The 15,335-nt window shown below is 51.4% G+C and overlaps 4 protein-coding genes across 4 annotated transcripts; 3 read left to right on the top strand and 1 right to left on the bottom strand.

The window, feature by feature from the left end:
- Nucleotides 1-249: 249 nt before the first annotated feature.
- On the bottom strand, nucleotides 250-3,143 carry AYL99_08023 (hypothetical protein; the record flags this gene model as incomplete). Its single annotated transcript, XM_018839531.1, has 2 exons — nucleotides 250-2,950; nucleotides 3,118-3,143. The coding sequence occupies 2 exons, from the start codon at nucleotides 3,141-3,143 to the stop codon at nucleotides 250-252; spliced, it is 2,727 nt and encodes a 908-aa protein (XP_018690652.1).
- Nucleotides 3,144-4,248: 1,105 nt separating this feature from the next.
- Nucleotides 4,249-5,457, top strand: AYL99_08024 (hypothetical protein; the record flags this gene model as incomplete). The annotated part of the gene is made up of 1 exon (XM_018839532.1): nucleotides 4,249-5,457. The coding sequence occupies one exon, from the start codon at nucleotides 4,249-4,251 to the stop codon at nucleotides 5,455-5,457; it is 1,209 nt and encodes a 402-aa protein (XP_018690653.1).
- A 2,322-nt stretch (nucleotides 5,458-7,779) lies between these two features.
- Nucleotides 7,780-10,087, top strand: AYL99_08025 (hypothetical protein; the record flags this gene model as incomplete). The annotated part of the gene is made up of 9 exons (XM_018839533.1): nucleotides 7,780-8,045; nucleotides 8,138-8,422; nucleotides 8,484-8,737; nucleotides 8,800-8,936; nucleotides 8,990-9,091; nucleotides 9,144-9,283; nucleotides 9,370-9,479; nucleotides 9,531-9,739; nucleotides 9,797-10,087. The coding sequence occupies 9 exons, from the start codon at nucleotides 7,780-7,782 to the stop codon at nucleotides 10,085-10,087; spliced, it is 1,794 nt and encodes a 597-aa protein (XP_018690654.1).
- A 951-nt stretch (nucleotides 10,088-11,038) lies between these two features.
- On the top strand, nucleotides 11,039-14,890 carry AYL99_08026 (hypothetical protein; the record flags this gene model as incomplete). The annotated part of the gene is made up of 1 exon (XM_018839534.1): nucleotides 11,039-14,890. One exon carries the CDS (start codon nucleotides 11,039-11,041, stop codon nucleotides 14,888-14,890), a length of 3,852 nt encoding a protein of 1,283 aa, XP_018690655.1.
- Nucleotides 14,891-15,335: the final 445 nt, after the last annotated feature.

The raw sequence follows: 15,335 nt of genomic DNA on the forward strand, positions 1-15,335 counted from the left end.
GAGCATGGAAAGAGTTTGGAGGACGTGGGTGGTGTTGAGCGTGGAGTCCGCTGTGCAAAGCTCGTGTGTGTGTCTATGCGTACAACAAAAGACGATGTCATCTGCAAGCAGGTTTGCACCTCCGTTCTCCGCGGAACCTGTTTCGCGTCTACTGGTATTCCTTGAGCGCAGCGCCCCTCGTCTCTGGTGGACGATGTCATCTGCAAGCAAGTTTGCACCTCCGTTCTCCGCGGAGCCTGTTTCGCGCGTTTATTGGGATTTCTTAAACGCAGCGCCCCCCGTCTCTGTTGGCATGGGAGGAAGCAGAATAGGCATGTTGACCGTGGGGTGGAGAGCAGCTCGCATTTGGTTGTACGCCGGTACGCCAGGAGCTGCCGGTGCAAGTTGCTGCGGTTGTGCATCAAAACGAGGTTGATGCCGTTCCTGGTTCAGTTGTGCTCGTCTATGAAGGTCAACCAATTGTCGAAGACGTTCCCTTGGATTCATTGGTGGTTGTCCCTCTTGTACACGTGTGCGTTGAATTCCGGCCAGGATATCCTCGAGCTCACGATCTGGGCGCAGAGCTTGGAGACGTTCGACACGGTCCTGTAAGAAGCGAAGGTGTGTCTGTGCAGGATTGAGACGGCCAGCCCGATTATTCAAGTCTCGCAGGAACACGTCGGCGGCGGGATGATTTAGCAAGGCTGAAGATGGAGAGCGTTTACTGGGTTGGCCAGTATCAATGCGCAACTTGGTTTCATCAAGCTCTGCATCCATGGCTTTGGCTTTGCTGATAGCGTCTTTTTCTGCCTCGTTCGCTTCTTTTTCGTGTCGATTGATTCCATTTTTGTCATACAGGGTACATTCACCCCCGAAATGGGAGTAAGAATCGCCGGGAGCATGCGTTATGTCGGCATTGCAGACATAACACATGCGGCAGCTGCATCTGGCGCATGTCATTTTGTTGCACCCAAAGTCCTTGAGGATTTTGGCTTTGCATCTGGGACACGTTCGAATAATGGCTTCCGACCGGGCCTCTTCCACCAGATGTCTGGCGGACAAAATCTTGTCGCGACTGTTCTCCACACAGGACTTTGGAGCGTGGCTGTCCTTCTGACATCTCCTGCAGGTTGCGCGAGAACACTCTGGATTTTGGCAAAGGAAGATGGGTTCCTGTACCACATCCAGGCAAATCGCTTTGTATTCACAGCAGGGACACTGCTCGAGACCGTCAATATTGGCGGCCATGATCTCGGCTTGTTGCTTGTTGAGTTCCAGGCGGTCAAAGGTGGTGATCGGGACAGCCTTCCCAACATCTTCGTGAGAAAGCTCCGCGGTACAGCCACCAGCGTCCATACAGCACATTTCATATCTCATCATCCCAATCTGATTGTCAGCCTGGCCTTCGACACAGGTGAAGCAGAAGAAATGCGGAACATCTGCCATACAAGGGACAATGCGGTTAAGAGGAGTTTCCATGTCGAAGCAGCACTGGCATTCCACGATGGCGCCGGTCTTGACGTGTTCTGCCAGGTTTAAAGCCTCAGCCTCATCCTTGGCCCTCTTGACCGCGTACTTGATTGCCTCGCGGGCGACAAATTGCTTGGCTGCCTGCAGTTCGTTGACTCTGTTGGCGTACTCTTCCGGGATGCGGCGGTCGCCTGGTAACAGTTTGTACTTTTTTTCGAGGTCAGCTTTTGATTTGACGCGGCGCGTGTAGGGTCTGGGCTCGAGCGAATAATACTGGTCTTCTTGTCCCTGGATAGTGACATATGAGTCGAAGATGGAATTTGTTTGCCCTACCACTTGGGTGATGTAATGAGAAGGGACATTCACGAAATGCTTTCCAAGCAGAATGATGGCATCTTTCGTGTACATCTGGTCCTTTGGAAGGTTTCTGTCCCAGGTGATGGTGATACCAGTACCGTCATCGGCAGCTCCCTTACCAGCGGCCATCGAATTGGTAGGACGTTGTGTTGGATAGGATTGCATCTCCAAGATCTCGGTTATGATGCGTGTGGCAAGGGGCGGGGCCCCAGTGTCGATAATCTCCTGGTCATGTTCGTCGAAATATTGGGGCTGTGGAGGAGCATCTTGAATCTTCTTTTCGACATATGCGCGTTCTATGTCCGGAAAGACCTCGATAACACTAGCAAGGCACCTCTTTTCGAACGCGGTCTTCCCATCGCCCGCTGTTTCGTCGTCGCCTGAATCGGAATCCGAGTCATGGATGATGTACGCAGCCCGGAATGCCTGCCGTAACTTCGCCGCTTTTTTCTCCAGCTTGAAAGCCTGCTCTGCATCCCACTTATTACACAGCTCCTGCTGTCCTTCCACAGTGCCAAGTACAACGGGAAAGCGCTCGTACCCTGGCCCTCGGTACATTGTGAGGCCAACCCGGCCGTCGACGTAGTACGGTGGATGGTGCGCTGCTTTCTTCTTATTCTTCTTCTCAGACTTTGCGTAATGTTGTCGGGCAGTGTTCGCACTAAAAACAGCATTGCCTGGTTTGGACGCAGTACCATCTCGCTTGGGTCGCTCAGGCAGTGGCAAACCATGGCCAACATCTGTGCTATGCGGCCCAGTCAGAGCATGAGAGGAGAGCAGATTTGCACGGCGCTTTCCAGTTTCCGTGGCCTGTATCTGTGGTGAGGAGGTCAAGGGGCTACCGGGCGTCCATGTTCGCTTGAGGGTTCGGGCAGGAAGAGCAAGACGAGGCTCGAGCGCAAACTCCGTATCCGAGACATCAGCGTCACTAGCCGAGGAGACTGTTGAGGCTCTTCTTGGTGGCTTTCGGCGAAAAGAAGGTCGAGGAGGCGAGAATCGAGGAGGTGGATCAGTATCAGATTCATCGTCGGAGATCTCGACAATAACTGTTTCGTCCCGATCTTTCGTGTCCGAAGGACGAGGTGGGGATCGGTATATCACAGTGGAGTCTAGATTGCGACGGTCGACGGGGATGGCTTCCAGCCTAGAAGGTTTAAAGGTTAGTGTCCAGATGTAGGAAGATGTATTCAGTCTTTACACTAAAGGGGCGTTTTGACAGGTCATGTTCCATGGCAGATCACTTCCAAGGACACAAGGCACTTGAACGGAGGATACTTGTGAACGCTGGGGAGGACCGCGACAGTTGCTTACCTAGGGGTCATTGGTAGATAGGACATGCTGACGGCGACTCATGAGGTTGTGGTCAACCCAGGTCTCTGATGCAGGGAGGCTTGGAATATCTGCGGGTTTGGAGTTAGTCAAGGTTGACAGGTCATTCTGGGGAGAGCTGCCTTCTCTCGTATCCCGCAATGGTCTGCTGCTCCAACCTGAATTTCAGGCAGACGTCTGTGACCCGGTCCTCTTGGGTAATGGCACGACGAAAGAAGTGACAAGCTGCCGCTGCCGGCGCGACTTCAAGTGATCGAGGCGACGACGGCCAGTCGCGGTGATCAAGCTTTGGAGAATGAAAAATGGGTGAGAACATGAAAGGATGAAGGCAAGAGACAACAAAAGTACAAGAGCAAGAGACGCGGCAGAAAAGAACCGGTGAGGCAGAAAATCTAATAGCAAAGAGTCTTGTATTGTTTATCTGGTTCTTGTGCAGATCCAACATGGGTCGACTGACCGGCACGGGTGAGGTCGAACTGGGTAATGCACTAATATCCCCAGGCACCCACCAGATGTGTAGAATTGGATTGGACCAGGTGACGCGGTAGTAGGTGCTGGTCGCACTGCATTCCATTGGAACATGAGGTTGCAGATGTTATGTATAGCAGGTGACGCAAGGAGGAGTGGAACTCAGAGGCGCCAAACAAAGAGAGAGAGAGGAGTATCAGAGTCCCTGCGTCCTGCTACCTTTTTTGAGATCAGTATTCGAAGCAAGGCGGAGAAGGCATCTATCTCTCTTTACCTCTTTCGCGTCTCCTTTTCTCAAGAAGAGGCTTGACGGGCCTTTCTCGGTTAATTCCATCGGGCGCACTTTGCTCTCACACATCTTTGCACCACTGGCGCCTCAACCCCCAATATCAAGACACTTCTTTGGCATTTGCTAAACCCCAGATCGATACTGGCTACGGTCCTGGCAACCGAACGAATTTTAATTTGCAGTGCTTGCTGCTTGTCCCCCAAAAGGCATGACACCGTTGCTTCTCACCGTAGGTTGATGCGCCTTGTGACTCGACGCCATGAAAACTTTCCCCCCCCCAGCTCTTCTACGTCCTCCACCATGACTTACCTCGTTGTTTTGCTCATTAGCATAGGCATTGTTAGACGTCAGGCATCATGGCTTCAGCAACAAAATACCAAACTGCAACTAGCTCGGCCTCAATACCGCCCGCTCTCGACCCTGCTTCTCAACCATCAGCTCAGTCCTCAGATCTGAGGCTTGTGCCTGCCACGCCTCTCGAATATGTCCAGACTGCATACCTAAACTCCGAAGAATGGCAAGGACCGCTTACCATGGAGCAATACCTAGAACGCGAAGTCGTCCTTCAAGCAGTCGAATTGACAAGAGACGGTCGTATAACAGGGTGGATTTTGACGTCTGACTCTCTACCCCCGAACCCCGATGGTTCGCGACCTATACTTGCATGTTGTGAGAGTCTTCTAGTTGAAGCATACGTGGCCAAGGATGGCATGGTGCGGCAAACCCAGGCACATGGCATCGCCTCGGTTTATACTCGTCCAGAGTATCGCGGAAAAGGATATGCTGGCAGAATGATGGCAGAGCTGGGGAAAACTTTGGAGTCCTGGCAGGCAGCAACTGGTGCCAGGAATCCCTTCTCGGTTCTATACTCTGATATCGGCCAGAAGTTCTACGCCAGATTCGGCTGGAAGGTATTCCCCAGTAACCACATCCATCTCACTACGATAGACCAAACCGCGTACAATGCAGCCGCTTCCGGGTTGCCCTCTGTCAAGGATTTAACGACGGAAGATTTGAAGCGTATTCCCATTGTTGAATACCTTGAGCATCGCTTACATATTATATCCAAGACGACACCTAGCATCAATCATGTTGCCATCCGCCCTGATATTGAACATTTTGAATGGCACTTTGCCCGAGAGGAGTTCCACACAAAGGTCTTGAATAAGGGTTTCCCCAACATCAAGGGTGCAATCCATCAAGACACCGGGCTAGCTCTGATTTGGTGCCGCGTTTACGCCGCCAAGGAGTCAGAGTGGCAACTACATATCCTCCATACTGTTATCCCACCCTCGCTGGAGAATTCAGAAGATGCACAACCTGCAATGTCCGCGCTGCTCTTGAGAGCACAGCTAGAAGCACAGCGATGGGAGATGGCTGCCGGTTTGGAGGTCTGGGATCCCTTGGAAATGGTGGTTGCTGCTTCTCAGAGGCTGAGGACAGAAGAGCAGGGTAGGGTGGAGATCATTACCCGCGATACCGAGCATTTGTGCAGTCTTAGATGGGCTGAGGGATCGGATGATGAAGTCTTTTGGCTCGCCAAGGAGAAATACGCCTGGTGCTGAAGGGCGAGGCTTTGAAAACGCGTAGCTCGACCTCGCCTTCCTTGTGAGTGTTGGAGCGGATGCGGATTTCCTGGTACCGACCTACACCGAGGTGAGTTCAAGCAACGTGTTTGCTTATGACACCCGCCACTGGCATCGGCGATGGCACCCGCAAACGGAGACTCCAAACTTCGTTCTCGATATAGAGTGAACCACACAGCCACAGACCTTTCACCCTTGGACCTATCGTCCCATTACACTACATGTTCATGTCCAAGCGTACTTGCGCCTGGTATCGCGGTGGCTTTTCGGCTGTGTCGCACTTTGCCTGATATCGCTGCCCGTCGTGTTTTCGCAATATTAGGTGAAGCTTTTACTAGCATGAGGACACCTGGTGCCCACGAATGAGAAAGTTCTCGTTTCCTGCCCGCATTATCACAAGCCACCACGTCGATTTGCATCCCGTGGCGGGGAGGAACATTACTCGAATGTCCCCTCAGATCGTTCCAACAAGGGCTGGCACCAAGGGATGAGGCGCAAGGGACCCTGTTTGTCGCACTTAGCTCATATAGAGATGCGAATAAAGATGCTCCGAGAGTGTGGCGCCTGAGGTGCGGAAGATGGGCGGTGTTCACGCAGCTCTCGTAACTGCAAAAGGACCTACTGTAGGTATGCAAATGCATCTGAACTCTGCCGCTTTCTGCATAACCCTATTTCCCTTCTCTTTTTCTTCCGTCCACTCTCCCCTGCTTTGATTTTTGCTTGCACCGGTGCGAAAGTGCGTCCTTGTTCCCTCACGCCAGAAAGTACCCGTACGTCGGACTTTTCGCCGTGCTCGTGTAACTATAGTCTGTGTTGCCGGATTAGGGGTATGGGAAAGCTAGGCAAACTCCAGAAACGTGACGAGCAAGTATTGGGTAGTTCGTAGATGATCTAGGTTGTGTATTGTTCAGGGGAGGCTGAGAATTCGGCGCCATCAGTTCGAGGAGGGGCATCGACGAATATGCGGGAGACAATCTTGCTCAGGACTTGCCATGTCCAGCACTCGTAACGACACGGCGTCTGTCCACAAAGTGCCTAAAGCTGCGCTGCCGAAGCAGGTGTCGATGTCTCTGCACGTAACAACTCTGGGGATGTCGCCACGCACTGTCAATAGTCGCCTCAAGGATTTCGGCTGGAATACATTTTCTGTTAATCATGTCTCGTTGCAGGGACTGCTGGGGAAGAGCATCCCCTTGAAGCAAACACAAGGTATAGCTGGATCAAATCGGCCATACAGGAGTACAGTAAGGCACATTGAAGGTAGATTGTTGAATTTGTAAGCGTCAGTATGGGAGATGCTAGGTTCCCTGGCAACTTGACCATGAAAGTCAGCTGGCCATTGACCGGTGGCGACGGCGTTATCTATTTCGACGTCTCTAATGTCCACGATGCACATGTCCCAAAGCGCCTAGCTGCAGTAATATATCGCCCTAGCACGCTTTACTTGTGTACTGCCGCAGTTGAGCACAGGATGATTGTGTAAGCCGCTTTCGAGGTCTCCTCTGTGACCTCGTTGAGGAAATGGGGCGATCGATGATACACCGTACACCACGTATGATGTAGGGGGGCTGGTGGGTATCCACCATCCGAGCAAGGCTAGATAGTGTACTTACAGCCTTGCGGCATGGGGTTGCGGCGATGGATTGCGATTGTGACGCCGACGACCATTGGATCCAAGCTTTGGAATAAATTATATTGTCTCGCTAAAGCCAAGCGGCGAGGGTTCCTTCACAAAGAATTGACACCGAGGCGGCTTTCTTTTTCCAGGTCCTGTTGTAGACCGAGGAGTAACAGTCTCAGGATAGGGACTTGTCAGCTGTGAACCACAGCCCAGTGGCCTGATAGAATCAGAATGGCGTTTCGTTGATCTCTCCCCATCGCTCAGTATCCATGTGAGAAAATAAGATTTCCCAGTTGCCGTTATCCGGCTTAGCACATCTGTCTGGCCACAACTCTTCTCTGCCGTCAAATCGCTCGCTCGCGGCGTTAGATCCCCGCAGACGAGTGCCTTGGAGATGGATTCCTGTACCGAGGTATACCTCCAAAAAGGGCTTTAACCAACACGTCTCGCGGCCAGGATCAGGGCGTAATAGACTGTAGGATTGCCGTTCGAGCGAGGTTTTGATTGTCAACGAACACATACCCTTGTTGTTCTTGCAGATCCCTATTTGGTGATAGATACATAGACCTCGAGAGCAGCACGATATAAAGTGGTTCCTTGAATCGCGTTCGCGACATCAGGTCGTCCGACTTTGACAGCACAGATCGATCACTTATTTTCTGCGACTCGATTCTTCAGACATGGCGCCTTCCAAAGACGGCGAAGGTTTCTCATCCAATTCCACAGGCGAAGTCTTCAACGAGCTAGGATGGATGGTCCAGAACGCCCGGGGATATAGGATCCTCGAAGAGCCATACGATACACCCCGCAAGATCAGGGTGATCCATATCGGCGCGGGCGCTTCAGGGATTACGCTGTCCAAGTTCATGGAAGAACGGTGTGACAATGTCGAGTTGCAGATATACGAGAAAAATAAGGACGTTGGTGGAACGTGGCTGGAGAATAGGTAAATGCTCGGACCGCTCACTCAACCTGGAGTGGTGTTTCTCGTTTCAGAGTGAAATGAAGAATTTGCTGACGAGGAGACTTCGGCCACAGATATCCTGGCTGTGCTTGCGATATTCCCTCCGCATCGTACCAATTCACCTGGGAGAGAAATCCGTACTGGTCCCAGTATTACTCGGAGTCGCCCGAGATATGGCAGTACTTCAAGAACGTGGTCGACAAGCACGGTTTGATGAAATACATTAAGCTCCAGCACACGGTGACCGGAGCGTACTGGCAACCTGAGCAGGGCGTCTGGGAAGTTCATGTGCGACAGCCCGATGGAACTGAGCTTGTGGATACGTGCCATGTCCTTGTTAATGGTGGTGGGATCCTAAAGTACATCTTTTCCCCCAATTTTCTGCTGTCTGTTGGTTGCTGATCTAGGTACTGCATATAGCAATTGGAAATGGCCGGACATCAAGGGTCTGCACTCATTCAAGGGCACTCTCGTGCACAGCGCTACTTGGGATCCCAAAATAGACCTGAACGGCAAGCGTGTCGCAGTCATCGGAATCGGCAGCAGTGGCATCCAGATCGTTTCGAAGATTGCATCGCAAGTCAAGCAATTATACACTTGGGTGAGATCGCCAACCTGGATCACCGCAGGATTTGCTCAGAGATTTGCTGGACCAAATGGAGCAAATTTTCATTGTAAGCGTCCTATATCTCGCTTTGGTGAAGGTGCGTTGCTGGCGTGCTAACGCTGAGGACAGATACCCCCGAACAACAAAAGAAATTTGCCGAGGACCCGGATTTATTCCTGAAATATTCGAAAATGATCGAGTCTGAACTAAACGTCAGGTTCAAATTCATCCTGAATGGGACCAAGGAGGCCGAGGCTGCCAGAGAAGTAAGATGAGTCTTAGCAAGAGAATTGCGCGACATACTGAACCGAGTTACCAGTTTGCTCGAAACGAAATGATGCAGAAGCTCGGTACAACGAAACCAGAACTTCTCGAGGCGATCATACCCAAGAATTTTGGTGTTGGATGCAGGAGGCCGACCGTGAGTTCGCTCCAGAGCATGCATGATCACCAACTGATTCGGAGTCTCCCAGCCTGGAAACGGCTTTCTCGAAGCGCTAAACCAAGACAATGTCCAAGTCTTCACCTCACAAATGAAAGAGATAAACTCCGATGGTTTCGTCGATAGTGAAGGCCAGCAACATGATGTGGACATTATCATCTGTGCCACAGGGTAAGCTCACAGTCGCGCAAGGCTTTCGACGAGTGACTTGTTGACAGGGCCTTGGCTTGATTCATTGGCTGACGGGTGCATGGCAGGTTCAACACAAGCTGGATTCCAAGGTTCCCTATTGAAGCGAACGGGCACAGCATTGCGAAGATGTGGGCCCAGGAAGCCACATCATACCTCTCCATTGGAGTTCCTCACAGTATGTACCCTCCAACATACTTGGCGGTGATGATCACTAATTCTTTCGAAGTGCCGAATTATTTCATGATGGGTGGACCGTACGGACCACTTGGGCACGGGTCTTTCCTGCCCATCATTGAGACGCTTGCGGGCAATGTCATCCAGGTCATTAAAAAGATGCAAAAGGACCGTATCAAGAGCCTGACGCCCAAACCTGAGATAGCGGAGCAGTTTAGAGAGCACGCACAGTTGTTCCTGAAGAGAACAGCTTGGACCTCAGTGGGTGTCCCTCAAATCTATCTCAAAGCAAGGATACTGATGTTTTTCGTACTATAGGGATGCAGTTCTTGGTTCAAGCAAGGCAGAATCGACGGTCCGCTGCCAATGTTCCCCGCTTCTCGACTGGTGTATATGGATCTGCTGGCGACTCCGAGGTTCGAGGACTACCAGATCGAATATATGAACTCATTGAACATGTTTGAGTTCCTGGGTAATGGCTTTGCCACTCGAGAGTTTGATGGTCGCGACCTGTCGTACTACTTGGGGCTGTTGAACGGCGACGATCACCAAATCGACCTCGAAGGAGAAATCCATGACGATCTCGCGGCACTGAATCTGATACAATAGCGAGAGTGAAGAGTCTGGACGAAATATTAGTGCAATGAGAGAAGCAGCAGATAGAAACAACTACCAAGACGGTGTTGGAAATGTTGGAAGCGCATGGAATTACCCAAGCCCTGTACTGTACCGTAGTGCCTCCGTACGGTGGGCCATATGACCCAACACGCGTTTCTGATTTCTCGGTTTCAGCCGCAAATCTTCCATTTTATCACTCTTTCCAACTGTTCAGCCTCACACCCTTGCCCCGCCTGACGATAGCGGAATAACCGAATACGGCGTATGCAACGGAGAGCTCAGAACCTGGTCACGGAAAACGCAGCAATATACTTGATTGGCCCTGTCTCAAGTCCTACGCAAGTCCTTAGAATGGCCCCCTTGCCTTCTGCCGTGTCTCCACAGGAGTTAGCCTTGCCATTTGTTCTCTTTTCAAGCAAATGTTCCAGGTCGAGCAATGAATGGATGCCTTTTGTTGCCTGATTAAAGCCAGAGCAATGTCAACCTTGCCCTGTGCGTGCGCCCAATGACTTTTTGGCCCGCAGCGGCTGCATGTCGCTCACTCTGGGATGCTCACTTTCTGGCGACCGGTAAGTGTACTTGGCCTACTTCCGACAACAGGACTGGAGGACACATGCAGTGTGAAGTTGAGGTGCTTCGCTATCGCCCACCTGACGCCTCAGTAGTTCGATTGTTGTAGACCAACATCGGGCGCTGCAGGCATGTTGCTTCTGCGCCTTGTTGAAGTGCATGGCAGAGGATACAGAGGCTGACTTTGGCGTGATGCCCCTCCTCTGCCAAAACCCCCCTCTCCCTTTTCTAGTCAATGGTCCAGAGGTGCTTTTCTGATAAAAGAGGAGCTCCAACGCCACTTCGTTGATGACTTCCTCTGCCACAGTTCGCCGGCGGTAGGTGCTTGACGAGTAATAACCATCTATTTCTGCTCGATCCCAGTGTTTTGATATGTCTTCAGCAGGCCTTAAAAGAGTCTCGCTGGGAGAGACTGCCGCCCTAGGGAGTCTGTATAATGCACGGACCGACTCATTTTTACCATTCTCGTTTCTGAACGACCAACTTCCAGAGTTTGCAGTCACCAGAGAGGCACGTCCTTCTTCCCAATTGAGAATTGTTGAGAGTCATGATCTCAAAGACAAGTTCAACGCTTTCGGAGTGCAGTCTCAACTGGGAGCCAGCATCCTTTCTGGATTGGTTACTCCTTCAGGCTCTGCAGCCTCTCTTCTGCATCGACCGGAGAGCAACTTCACCGTCCAAATTTCCCTACAACACTCTGTCACCACATTCCATGAGAAGGTCAACTTCACAAGCCCTGAACTTCACCAGTATATTTCTCGAGAGAACATACAGCAAAGCCGTGCTACACACGTGGTCTCAGAGATCACATGGGGTAGTCGGAGCATCCTTACGGCAAACTATCAGAGATCCGCTGGTGAAGATGAGAATGCTGTAAGAAGGCTCCTACGGGAGGAGTTTGCCCAAGTCGAAGAAAATATTTCCTTCCATGAGCCATTGGCTGCGGACGCGTATCAGTTCAGTGACCTGATCAAGTCACTTCAGACCCACCTGCACACAGACTTGTTGGGGAGCAATCCGCTGGAGACTGACATCAAGGGTGCCTGTCAGTTCATACGAAACTCGCCAAACCAGCTGTTGGCTTTCAACGAAGGGTGGGGACGGCCTGTCATCTACACGCTCCTCCCAATTCAATGGCTCTCGCTGATTCTATCCTTCGAGCTCACAGCCGAAAACACGATCGTCCAGCCTAGTGAGGATCATTTAAATGACTATATGAAAATGTTTGCAGAGATCAGGAGCGCTCAGAGACGACTCAAGGATTACTGGACCTATCTTTCTTTTCGGCGGGCTTTCGTGCCGGAGGAACACGTTCGCGAAGTCTCTGAGTCTTTTGATCGTGCGAAAAAAGCAGAAGAGGTGCTGAGGGTGCAATACGGCACTGCTCTCCGTGATCTTCGAACCGGTCAGGCGGGCCTGAAACAGCTGGCCCAAGTCCTTGACAAATTTGCGAATGACCAATATTCTCCCGCTCAGCTTAATGCTGTGGCAGATATCTATGCCCGGAAGCTGGCTTTCATCAACCACGCGACCAGCAACGGCGCAGATTACTTCTCAAGTGAGAGAGGGATGCCCACCCCACGCGGCAATGTGTACACTCTTTACTTCAGCCGCGCTGCCATGGACGATAACGCGACATGGGGCCCCAATTCACATCTGATTTTCAACTTACTGCAGGACCGAGGCTCTCCGAAATCGCTCCGAATTGTGGACTGTGACCGGAGCGGACGTTCTATCGAGAGATCTAGTATCACATACCATCGCGATGGCAACCTGATCGCCAACGACTTCAAGAAACTCCAAGATTTCCTCAGAGACAAATGCCTTATGCACTTTGACGAAGCTCATCTCGACACTTGGGGAGTCAAGAAACCGATAGATCGGAAGCCTGTTAAATTGCCGTGCCCAGGAAAAAGCTGTGAGCCACGAGCAAAGCTTCAGTGGATCTGTTCGCGGTGCTACTCTACCATCGACTACGGCAAACGAGACCACTACTTGTACTGCGACTGTGGCCGCACTAAGTACCGCTACTGGAGTTTCAGATGCAATGCTCAACAACACGGGCCAAGCTTCGAGCGACGTGATGACCGCCAGCTCGTGCAGCTGCTTGATGCCATGGACCCTTTTGAAGAGGTGAACATCTTGATCCTAGGCGAGACTGGGGTCGGCAAAAGCACATGGATTAATGCCTTTGTCAACTACCTCACGCACAGCACTTTGCAAGAAGCGATGGATGCCAGTCAAATAGAGCATGTCATTCCATGTTCGTTTGCCACTCAGACAATCAACGCAAATGATCCTCTCAAGAGGCTCATTCAGAGGAAGATCCAGATTGGGGAGGGAGACGATTTTGAAAACAACGCCGCTGACGGCCAGTCAGCCACCCAAAAGGCCGTCACCTACCCTATTTTTGTCGATTCGGTGATGGTGCGCTTGATTGATACTCCAGGTATCGGTGACACCAGGGGTCTGGACCAGGACAAAGCCAACATGGCCGATGTTCTGTCAGTGCTGAGCAACTACAAGGAGCTCCACGGCATTCTGATACTCCTCAAGCCAAACAATTCTCGATTGAACGTGATGTTTGAATTTTGCATCAAGGAATTGCTTACCCACTTGCACCGCAATGCTGCGCGCAACATGGTATTTGGTTTTACCAATACCCGTGGGTCGAATTACCACCCTGGAGACACCTTCATCCCACTTGAAGCTGTACTGAAGCAGTTCCGAGATGTTAACCTCGGGTTATTTCATGATACGGTCTATTGCTTCGACTCAGAGAGCTTCCGCTACCTGGCTGCTCATAAGCAGCAGATCAACTTGGGCAGCTACGATGACTACGTTCGAAGCTGGGAGCAGTCTGCGACTGAATCCCGCCGTCTGCTCAACTACATCCGCCAGCTAGAACCTCATCAAGTGAAGAACACCATCAGTCTGAACGAGGCTCGACGCCTGATCCTGCAGTTAACCAAACCTATGGCCGAGATAGCGCAAAAGATCAATGATACTATCGAACTGAACCAACGAGACAATGAGCTCTTGCGGAACAGCAGACTCAGCAAGGACGAAATGCTGAGGAAGCTAGACGTGCAGCAGAATTCGGTTGTCTTCAGCCCGGTCAGTCGCCCGAAGACGGTCTGCACTAATGCGCGATGCATCAAGAAAGTTGAGACTCCCGGCCCCAACGGGGAGGACACTGTACACAAAAGTCTCTGTCATAACCCCTGCTGTTTGACCAACGTTCCAGTTGAGAAGGTGGGAACTCCAGAGTTGGTCAGATGCGCGGCGTTCGCCGGCTCGCAGCATTGTAAAGTTTGCAGACACCACTGGATGGAGCACAAGCATATTCTGTACGAACACAGAGAGACAAAAAGGACCATCAAAGATCCGAAAGTTGAGATGCTGTTGCAAGAAAATGCCAAGATCACGACCGTTATCGAGGCTGCAATCAAGGCGAAAGAGGCCACGATCGCGGAATTCAGACACGAGCACAAAGAGATTCAGCGGGCTGCGGTTCAGTTTAGCCTCTGGCTCAAGCATCATTCCATCACGCCATACAACGATGCGACACTGGAGTATCTGGACCATCTCATCAAAGAGGAGAAGTCCAAGGTGGCGGTTGGTGGCAAGAGGCAACGCTTGGACGCTTTTGAACGGTATCGTCGCGAATATAAGGAGCTTGTCAACCTTTTCGAATCCAACCTGGACCAGAGTAAGAATGAGGAGCTTCTGGATGCCAAGGGCGTCGACAAGCTCGTGAAACGACTGTATTCTCTGAAGCATTACGGCGCGGACCTCCGCAAGCTGCGGGATGCCGTGGTCATTGCTCATGCTGCCTCGATTCGTGAGAGACCGTACCGTGTCAACGCGAGAAGAGGCTATGGGATATCCGTGTTTGGACCATCATTCTTTGAGATCTCGGTCAGAACTCGTCCTGCGTCAAATTTCAACAATGATAAAGTCCCTGTCATCAGCAGAGCCCCATCATCCGCTCTGGCTATGACTGACGAGAAGCAGGTCTTAGGAACAGCAAACGCGGCGACCCCCCTGTCTGGCAAGAGGCATGTAAGTATGCCAGAGGGGAGCAGTTCGTCCTCTCCACCATCCTATTTTGAGGCCGCGGTGGCCCCTCAGAACTTGCATGAGGGTCTCAAGAGCAAACGCAGAACGGTTCGGTCGTTGAGCGGCAGGCTTACTGACAGAGTGTCGTCGATTTTCAAATGAGCATCAAGACTTGGAACAGTAGCAGGACAGCTCATAGGCAGGACGTGCTTGCCAGGTCAATCCAGTGGACTGTTCTGTTGGTTGTTCTAGTGAGCGATGAGGGCATGGCGGTAATTGTTTGCAGGCTGAGCAGAACGACTTCGAGCAATGAAGGGAACATGTTTGATGGTTTTCGAGAAAGGACAGTGTCTTGATTGAAGCGATTGGATCTTTGTCACGCAATGACGATACGCAATAATGAATAGGGGCAAAAGCAATAGCAAATGAAATCCCTTCTCCGAGCCTTTCATGATCACGTTTGCTTTGCATCTGATGGAAGGCCTTTTTCGTTTATGTCTGATGCACAGCGGACAGGGATGGAGCAAAGAAATTATGCTTTTGGAGGATGAAGTCGATAGTGGAAAGGCTCTTTCATAGCCGAGGATTGGCGCGCAATGATCAAGAT

The sequence above is a fragment of the Fonsecaea erecta genome (assembly GCF_001651985.1).
Source record: "Fonsecaea erecta strain CBS 125763 chromosome Unknown Scaff7, whole genome shotgun sequence".
NCBI classification, from domain to species: Eukaryota; Fungi; Ascomycota; class Eurotiomycetes; order Chaetothyriales; family Herpotrichiellaceae; genus Fonsecaea; species Fonsecaea erecta.